The 9,817-nt window shown below is 41.0% G+C and overlaps 1 protein-coding gene across 1 annotated transcript; it reads right to left on the bottom strand.

Annotated features, from left to right (window-relative positions):
• Positions 1–391: 391 nt before the first annotated feature.
• adamts1 (ADAM metallopeptidase with thrombospondin type 1 motif, 1) lies at positions 392–5,723 on the bottom strand. The gene is made up of 8 exons (XM_027156520.2): positions 4,809–5,723; positions 3,889–4,229; positions 3,633–3,765; positions 3,064–3,521; positions 2,786–2,972; positions 2,521–2,699; positions 2,227–2,402; positions 392–2,141 (listed from the first exon to the last, which is right to left on the bottom strand). Exons 1-8 carry the CDS (start codon positions 5,419–5,421, stop codon positions 1,427–1,429), a joined length of 2,802 nt encoding a protein of 933 aa, XP_027012321.1. The 5' UTR covers positions 5,422–5,723; the 3' UTR covers positions 392–1,426.
• Positions 5,724–9,817: the final 4,094 nt, after the last annotated feature.

The following is a 9,817-nucleotide window of genomic DNA, read 5'->3' as shown; positions in this document are numbered from 1 at the left end:
TCTCTGTTACTTTTTCCACCCTGAAGTTTATTTTTCTATAAGAATATTTACAATAGCTGTTATTATTATTATTATTATTATTATTATTATTATTATTATTATTATTATTATTGCAATTTCTTTTAAGAATGACAATAAAAATATATTATAGTTATATCGGTGTTGTGGAACAAAGTTCTTTTTGTTATTACTTTGGATCAACGTATCAGCCAAATAAATCGAACAAATCGAACAAATCTAAATATGTCATTAGTCATAATTGTTGTTGTTCCATTTACATTATGTAGATGTAAGTCTTTAAAAAAACCTCTGTAAGTCATTGCTTCTGGCTGTTTATGTCATTCCTTCCAAACCCCTTTTAAGTCCAGAACAACACACACACACACACAAATGATTTCGGTTCACAAGTCAATGTGATACTTTATTCATAAACCTAAGACCATATATATAATACTGTATAAATACTCCAATATAATCTACATCCTTCTGTAATTTCAATAATAATAATAACAAATAAAAATTCAATAATAATAAAAAAAAAGCCACAAGATTATATTTAACAGGCTGTACAAAAATAAATAATGTTTGGATATTCTGTACAAAAAGATGACACCTTCTTGGAAGGCACGAGAGACTTACTTATGAAGTAGTAACAGGAGAGAAGTCCCTCACCCTCCATATATGCCTTCTAACACACGCACACATACACACACGCACATATACACACAATCACTCCGATAGAGAAATCATGTTCTTTGGCATTTCTAAGGTCTATTTTTGTTCATTAATGATGGGGTATGCTTTGCTTTGAAAACTTGAAAATACATCAAAATGTATACTAAATGTGTATATTTAGAAATTCATACATAAAACTAGCTGAGTATTATAGCAGCGTGTGTGTCTTTGAGATCTGGGTTTAGTAAGGTCTCACTTAATGAATCAATGGTTCTCCCTGTCTCAGCCAAATACTAATAGATTCTGATATATTCACATCTATAATAATTACTCATTGTTTATTTTATGGTTGCTCACATATATATTTTCCTCTCATATAGCAACTATCTGTCCAGTCCAGCTCAGACAGACAGTACAAATACATACACTGGAGCTTTTTGTACAGTCATTCACTCAAAAACACACTCACACTCAATGACCTGTATGTGTGTCATTAGCACCTAAAGCAGCCAAGGTGTCCTTATATATATTTTTATATTCTTCCTCAATCCTATCTTTACAGACAGGTACACAGTGTGCCCGCTTTGTGTCCTGCACCCAGTGTTGGAGGAGTGGGAGCTATAGTGCTGGTTCAAGGTTAATTGCAGTCACCGTCATAGGGGACCCTTTGGGTCCTAAACCTGCATTGCTCTGCTTCAGACAATGAATAGCAGAATTTACAGTCAGCAGCTGCCTCTAGTCCTAGCCAGTCTTAACAGGCATTCTGGATGCATAAGTCTAGCAATGGTCGTGGCCGTACTTTTGAGTGACAGCTGTCATGTGGCAAAATGTGGCCGTCATGACCCATACAGTACAGTGTACGTTTCCGGAAACCTCGGCCACATGTCTTAGAACAGGCTGACCACTCTCCCAACACCCAGGATGGGCAGGCTTGTGTGTTACAGGAACGAGTGGAAGAAGGACGCAGCTCTTCTGGACAATCTTGTGATGATCGACCCTGGTCATCCAGACAGAGCACATCCCTCTTCTGTGTACCTTCACCACAGGTCTGTGAGCAGGGTCCCCATTCATGCAGTGTCCACTCTGCACCTCCTACTTCTGTGATAGCATTAATGGAATGTCGGTTTGTGGAAGTGGGCCGTGGGGCAAAGTAGCTATATTTGACACGGGGGCGAGGAGAGTCACCTACAGACAGTACCTGGACTATCAATGGCTCTGGAAGAGGGGCGAAGCTGCGGAGACGCTCAAGAGAGGCTGAAGATCCACTGTAGCGCAGAAGTGCACCTTTTAGAAAGATGTCAGTCTCCAAAGTTGTAAGCTTGTAATCACCGTTTAGTAGGTAAGTGCCATCTTGCCGGCGAACAGCCAGGTAGCTGTTGTCAAGTCGACGGCCACCAGTGGATCGCTGCTTGACATCGAGGTGCGTAGCACCTGCAGGGATTGTCACAACATCCTGATACCCAGGTCTGAAAGGATAGGAAATACAGGTCATGTTCCAAGTTTCAGGTTTGGTAAGTAAACCAGGGAACTTCTTTATAAGTGTTTGCTTACCTTGCATACTCCAATGATCCAGACACTTTCTTGCAAGTGGATCCATCCCCACCACAAACGCCACATTTATCAAATTGTTTATCTGAGCCAATCACACGGTCACATCCAGCCTTGACGCACTGTCCTTGGACACAAACAGAGGTGGAGTCGGGGGTGCAGGGAGTTCCATCTTCCACCTGAGGGCAGCAGAGTGTAAGGTATTATGTTTTTTTCTGAATTCAATTTACAATCCTGAATTATTTTACATACCAAACAATTACATAATTGTATTATCTGCTAAGCTTTCATACACACCTTTGGCTTGAGGATGAAGAAGTAGCCTGTTCCCTTTGCTCTGCAAACCAGCTTACAGCGGTCCTTAGGTGATACTCCAGCATACTTCGGTACCCATTCAACACCCTCACTTGAGCCAAATGTTACATGGGAAGAAATGTCATTGTGGGCCAGACATTGCTCTTCACGGAAAGTTAAACCTGGAAAGAGGATCAAAAGGTAAGCTACAGTCCCGAATACACATATCATTATCAGTCATGTCACATTCTTTAATTCTGACTCGTACCGTTGCTGTCGGGACAGTCTTCTGTATTGCAGGAACGATACTGAACTCTTTTGCCCTCACAGTATTTGCCTCCATTCTTGGGCATAGGGTTGTCACATTCCCTAAAAGAGTACTGCACACCACCACCACAGGTACGTGAGCACTCACCCCAAGGTCCCCAAGTTCCCCATCCACCATTGACTGGGATCTGTGAACATTTACATGAGGCAGAAACCGTTAGACATCTAACACCTAGGTATCTAGATTCTAATGTAAACAATGCACCAAATGGTGCTTACCTGAAAACCAGCTGCTTCTTTACTGCTTAAACACTGGCCTGCCATACAGTAGCTGTCATGCCCACATGGAGTTCCATCAGCCCATGGAAAGTTCTTGGTTTGGCACACAAGTAGACCATTTGTTGTAGTGACAGTGCACCAGAGAGCTGCACAGGTTGTACTCAGGTCAGGGCAGTGCTGTGACTCCTCCCCAAAAGTGAGACGGCACTGATAATCAGCATTGTACACTGAACCTGGCAGGGCTTGTGGTAATTGTTGAGGCTTCTGTGGCTTGTCAAGCAGACACTGACCATGGCCATTATCCAGGAATGCTGTTATCATCAGTGCACTGCATGGAGACCAGGGATGCAACTGGTTCAAGTTGGAAAGTGTAGACGCCATCATGTGGGCGCCCCAGTTGTCACCATTGATATTAGCACACTGCTTCGCATCATCATGGGGCATGTTGAACACATGACCTAAAGGACAATGAAATCAGCTATATAAGATTTTGAATGTTTTATAGTATCATTTTGTACCTTTCTGTTGCCATTGCTTTGTGTGCAGAACAAATTAAAGAGCCATCTTACCTAGCTCATGTGCAACAGTGAAAGCTGCCTGCAGTCCATCATCCTCAATAATGGAGCAACTTCGCTCTGGATCACACACTGTGCCAACATCAGCCATTCCTAATGTGTCACAAGAGTGAGCACCACATAGATCCTAAAGAAAGAAGATTGAAAAGCATGAAGCCAAGTCATTTCAACCTCTAATTTCAGAAAATCTATTATCACGTATTTATTGGTTCATTTATTTATTTATTTTTACAGTAGACTGGATTCTTACTTTTCTGGTGAACAGGATGGCGGTGTCATAATGTTCTGGGTGACGATCGCTGGGAGGGTTGTGCTGTCTTTGCCACTGGCAGAAGTTCCTCAAAGTGAGAGCAGCATTAGTGGAAACTTGTGGTCCCTGTTCTTCTTCATATATCACCATAAGTTTTACCACAGAAAGTGTAATAGAGTTATGAATAGTTGGGTGGCGGTAAAGATGAGAAGCTACTGCCATTATGGTTAGCAGGTAAGGCTTCAGTCCAGCTCCGTGTAATTCTGCCATTGACTGATCTGCCACAATCATGATTTCCATATATCGTGGGGTGGACACAAAACGACGTGCCCGGTGATGTGCTAAAACAAAGACAAGATATGGATATTTGTCATTAAAAACACACTACTTGTTGACTGATATATGGCAGTTGTCATTTTTTTTCCAGAGGCTTTAATTTCATATAATAATTTCAAGATAAATAGTAAATCATTGTTATGTAATATGCAGAATTGTTTATAAAACAAGACAAGCAGAATCAGCAGTGTCTTCTGTTATGTCTCACTTTCAGCTAAACCTACGTAATAACTGAAGTTTTGGACACAAATTTACGCCATCCGCATTGGGGAAATGTCTGCGGAAGCTCACCAGCGCAACACGCGCAATCAGGGGGCAAGTTTCCACGTTTCACCACCTCAGACTCTCCCGCCTTCTTCCACGCCCTCCTACGCAATCACTGAGCTCTACCCACCCTCCCCTTTTCTCTCCCTGAAATATGCTGGCTTCGTTCCCATAACCGCCTCACTACTTGTATTTTATTAATGCGTCAATGGCATGCGTTACAGGATGCCTTAGTTAGAAGTAATCTGTGTATTGATATTATACAGCCTATTAAATGCTGGTCTAAACAATATTTGTGGTTTGACTGATGTTAAACCTACCTTGGGGCTCATTTGGAGTTGAGGCGAGCTCTTTATCTGATGTGGTTCTATGGTGCACGGGAACTTTTTCCTCGTCTTCTTTGACCCCGCACTTGGAGCCACCGACCTCGCCATGGAACCGCCTGTTTCTCCGGCGAATGATGTGCATGTCCTCGCTTGAAAAACTGCTTTCCTTAGTGGCATTCGTGGGCTCAATGAAATACTCTTCATCACCGTAGTTGAAGCCACCCCTCAGTCCATGGCAGACGTTAAGAGCGACCGCAGAGTTTTTCTCTCCGTTCACTGTTCCTGTGTAAAAGCAGCGCGCCTCCCCTGAGCTGTCAAACCCCTGCTGGCCCTCCGGTTTCCCCACTACATGGAATACAAACCCAGGCGCCAGGAAAGTCTGATCAGGCTCCAACTCCAACACCATCTGTTTCCCGAAGATGTCCAACCGGTAGAAAAGCTTTTCTGATTCTTTCTCCTGAGCCTCTGAACTTAAAGGCGATTCCTTTTTGCTCTTGTAGGAGTCGAGCTGAATTGGTACCAGGGTAGTTTCCTCCCATGAACTCTGCGCCGCGTTAGCGCACAGAGCAGCAATTAAACTCAGCGCAACACGCACAAAAAACATCATAATCCGTCAAGAAATACGTTCAGGCTTTTTTTTTCTTTCTTTTCTGCAAAAACTGACACAAAAGTCCAGGCGCGTAGATCAAACTCAATTTCACAGAAACTTCTTTACCTATTAAAGCTTACCTAAATAATAATAATAATACAAAAAAAAAAATCCAGTGCAAACTCTATTTGAGTAAAGTACAAATAAATATTAAAAATGATGCAGACTTTCAGAGCAAAGATTCTTTTCTCCCGTATGAAAGCAGCTGTCTGGGCTGGGACAGTTTCTTTCCCTGTGTCTCCTTTTCTCTTAGGTTCGAGCAGAACCCGGCTCTCTATATATGCCACCGACAGGACCACCCCTTTCCTGCAGCCCTTTTGATCAGGCGGCTACGAAATCTCGTGCGCAACCCAACGCAGCAGAGGCCTGGCGCACGGCCACAATAATTAATCACAGTAGAGTAGGACGATGCTGCCCTAGAACACTCTTCCACTTCCCACATAAACTCCCCCTAAACTTTTTATTTTTTGCGCATTCAGCCTCTGGGATCCGATCAGTTTGTCCACATTTTAATGTTATATTATACTTTATAATTTGTGCACAAGGCTATTTGTTGTAAGATATTTTCCAAAGCATATTTCATAACACTTGACATTTTATACAGGGTAGTAAATGAAAACAGGATTAAGTTAAATAGGGATTGGCAGGACAGTGACGACAGGCAGATGAGCCAGTTCTCTCTTTCCTTACTACGTGCAGACTGGCCGGGTGGAACAGAGGGGTCGGCAGGATAGAACACAGCTGTTAAGGTGGAATTGTGCTGATGAATCCTCTAACTTCAGGTTCTCCTTCTCCTCCTCCACTACCTTCTCAACTTCTCCACCTGGTTCTGACTGCTGAAGCAGCTGAAACCCCTGAAAATGCCCAGACTTCAGGAACAATTAAGCTGAGATAAACTGTCACCTTCATGTGTTTAGATATTAGTTCCATAATAACAGAAATACTTGAGTTAAGTAAATAAATGCTGTCTGTTTGGGGATTGGGAAGTGATTTGGGATGGATGGGGAAAACAAAAGGGACAAGCAAGAACAAAATGTCTTAAAAGCAGCATATAAACTTAGATAGCAATCAAAGGTGTCGAAATGGGCTCAGTGTTATTCAGTGCAGGAACACACCGTGCCTTAACCCTCACAGGGTATCACACCTCACCCTTCTCTTCCATCTGATGAACATTTTATGAGAGAACTTTGATCTTTATCATAACAAACCTATAAACACAAAGCACTCTGATGTTCTGCACGTGCGCTCAAAATTAAACTGCTTCCTGGCTCATATAAAGGAAAGAGTTTCAGCAATTATTTAAGTACATCGAGCTCCTAACAGCTCTGTGTTGCTCAACAGCATCGAGAACATTTGGACCACCTTAAATCCAACAGGTCTGTTGCGTTTCTTTTCTTTTATATATAACTGCCCACCAGATGGCACTAAGTAATCATGCAATAATGAGTCTTGTCCAGAACGTTCCATTGGTGCCATTGTTAAAAAAAAAAGCATTAAGATTAGATCTTAAGAACAATGCACAAAATTACTATTACATGTTAAAGATAAACGATCTACATTTAAATTGCAAACGGTTCATATATATAAAACACTATTATTATACATTTTACCTTTTTAATTTAAACGCCTATCAATGCTTCTTCTAAGATCCTTGGTTAGGTTACTGTCCAGAATATTCTGAGTTTAAATCCTAGCATCGCGAAGATGCCATTGCTGGACCATTAAGCAAAGCTTTAAACATTTACCAGCTCAGATTTATCCCATCTCAGCTGTAAATCCCTTTCAATAAAAGCATCAGGGAAATTAAGAAAATATAACGTTTACTGTATAGCAATTATATGTAAACACTCACTTGTTGGACTACATTTAAGAACTACCTCCAGAGACAAGTGAAGAAGTAAAGACGCCTTAAGGGTTTGATATTTAACCATTATTTATAATGATACATTTATGCATATAGCATTTTTTTTGGGATGAGTTCGATTCCCACTTCCGCCAGGCTGCCACTGCTGGGCCACTGAGCAAGGCCCTTAACCCTCAATTGCTCAGTTCTATAAAATGTAAGTCGCTCCGGATAAAGGCGTCTGCTAAATGCTGTAAATGTAAATTGTTTTTATCAATTTAAGTCACCAATCCCTGTAGTTTGAAGCCACCAGTTCCTACTGTTGTTTGCCAGAGTAATAGTGTTTATCAGTGAATGGCACAAATATTATTTCAAATTAGTTTTCCTGCAACTAAAGTGAAAAATTCTAGAGGGGGATTTGGTATTTGTATATAAAATATTCCAGTTTATATTTTAATTATTATAAGAGATAAAGGAGAAGGACAGTGTTTTCTCTTTGCCATGCATCACATGCGTTCTACTGTTCTACTGTCTTCGTGCCCATAGATGCTGCATCGAGTCACTCAATATTTCTACAAAGTTAAACTTCACTAGTGGTCACTGCGGCTCCTGTTGCATGAACATTGCCAGCTCTCATTGATAATGAATGCTTTCTGGTCACTTTGTCAATGTATGTGTGAATGTAAGAATATGTGTGAATGTGAGCATAAGAATGTATACAATAAGTTTGCAATCAGTGGAAAATCTGTGTCCCAATAAAAGTCAGCCAATGCTCACATTTTTCCCATTGCTCAAATAATTAATAATTTAATAATAACATATTCAAATAACGAATTCAATTATTTGTAGATAATTTGCCAGGTTTATTGACTGCAATGGGGCAACAACTACAGCTACTCAGCATCAGAGAACCAGGAGATGGCACTACCACTACACATGTGTTTCCGTAGCGTTTCACTGTGTTTGCTCTCAATACCCATGTGTATTGTTTGGCAAAACACCATGTATAATTTGTGTACTTAAATTTTTGTAGGAAGAAATAATGCTGCCAATGCATTTAGAGTCACTGAATACACCCATTTTATGAACAGGAAAAAGTTTATTCCTGTGCAGTATTTAAATAACACTTAGAAGAAAACCCAACAGCACTTTTCCACAGAAGCATTCTAACCTTGAAAGCAGGTAGAGGCTGAATGTAGCATTTGTAGTGGAAGTGCCGTTAAGGTGCAATGCCTTTTACATTACATTTGTGCTCTTACCCACAGGATTTAAACTTATTTTAATTTATATATCTAACTGCAATTGAAGATTAAGGGCCTTGATCAGAGGCCTAGCAGGGGCAGATTGACGGTCCTGGGATTTGAACTCACACCCTTCCAATTAGCTGTCTAGCACTTTAGCCACAGAGGGGGAGGTCATGGCCTAATGAGTCTGACTCCTAACCCTAAGGTTGTGAGTTTGAGTCTCGAGCTGGCCACGACTGAGGTGTCCTTGAACAAGGCACAGACCCCCCCCCCCCCCCCACTGCTCCCCGGGTGCCACAACATAAATGGCTGCCCACTGCTCTGGGTGTGTGTTCATGGTGTGTGTGTGTTCACTGCTGTGTGTGTGCACTTTGGATGGGTTAAACACAGAGAACAAAGTATGGGTCACTGAGCTACCACTTCCCTTTTCGGCCCTTAGTTTAAGCCACTGCTTACATTTTCAATTACATTAAAGAATTTGACATATGCTTGCAAGTAACTTTTAATTAAAACGGGGTAAACTCCAATCATACAGCCGAGCAGACCGGGGTTAAGGGTTGAGTGTTAAGTGTTCAAGATCCCAACATTGGATCTCTTCAGTCCTACCAACAGTAAACATTGTATTGAAGTTTGATTTTAAAGCAGCAGCAGCATTGTTTAGTACCAACTTCTCCCATTTACATTTGACATATACCGTTATCTACAGTGTCTTACATTTATCTCATTGTCAGTCGTCCTCTCTCATGGGCCCACTAGTGGCAGAGCTGAGATTTGAACTGATCAACTTCCAAGCAGTAGGACTACATCTTAACCACTGAGCTAAACACAACAGATCCAAGTCTGTGTATGTGTGCAGATAGAGTTTTGGACATTTTACATACTTTCCAGTAATTAGATCCATATATTAAAACAAGCAGCAACAGTGAGGCGTAAGATCTTTTTATAGGTTTTCTTACTGATAAAGCTTTCAGCAGTAGCTTTCCAAGTCACATTTTTTTGGACTTTTTTTGTCAAGCAGATATGTCTGTATAATCTTACTGTTTAAACGGTGGCTGTGGGTCGAACGGTGCATTGAATGGTGTGGGTATTGTTTTATTAATATCCATATGATATAGAAAAAACAATACACAACTTAAATTCTAATAAAAACATAGCTATTTCAGGGCACTTTTTATTTTCAAATGAGTTCTAGGTCAGGTCAGTGAATCAAGGTACCTATAGTAAATTGTCATTTTCATTTTGCTCAAAACATGTTTGTTTTTGATCC

The sequence above is a fragment of the Tachysurus fulvidraco genome, chromosome 18 (assembly GCF_022655615.1).
Source record: "Tachysurus fulvidraco isolate hzauxx_2018 chromosome 18, HZAU_PFXX_2.0, whole genome shotgun sequence".
NCBI lineage: Eukaryota > Metazoa > Chordata > Actinopteri > Siluriformes > Bagridae > Tachysurus > Tachysurus fulvidraco.
This window is presented reverse-complemented; position numbering and strand designations above follow the sequence as displayed.

Excerpts from the sequence above, each read along its gene's own strand:
- adamts1 (XM_027156520.2), bottom strand. The coding sequence starts at position 5,421 with ATGATGTTTTTTGTGCGTGTTGCGCTGAGTTTAATTGCTGCTCTGTGC. Across the intron at positions 2,700-2,785 it reads AGACTGTCCCGACAGCAACG|GTTTAACTTTCCGTGAAGAG; the intron begins GTACGAGTCAGA and ends TCCTCTTTCCAG. Across the intron at positions 2,403-2,520 it reads TCTTCATCCTCAAGCCAAAG|GTGGAAGATGGAACTCCCTG; the intron begins GTGTGTATGAAA and ends TGCTGCCCTCAG.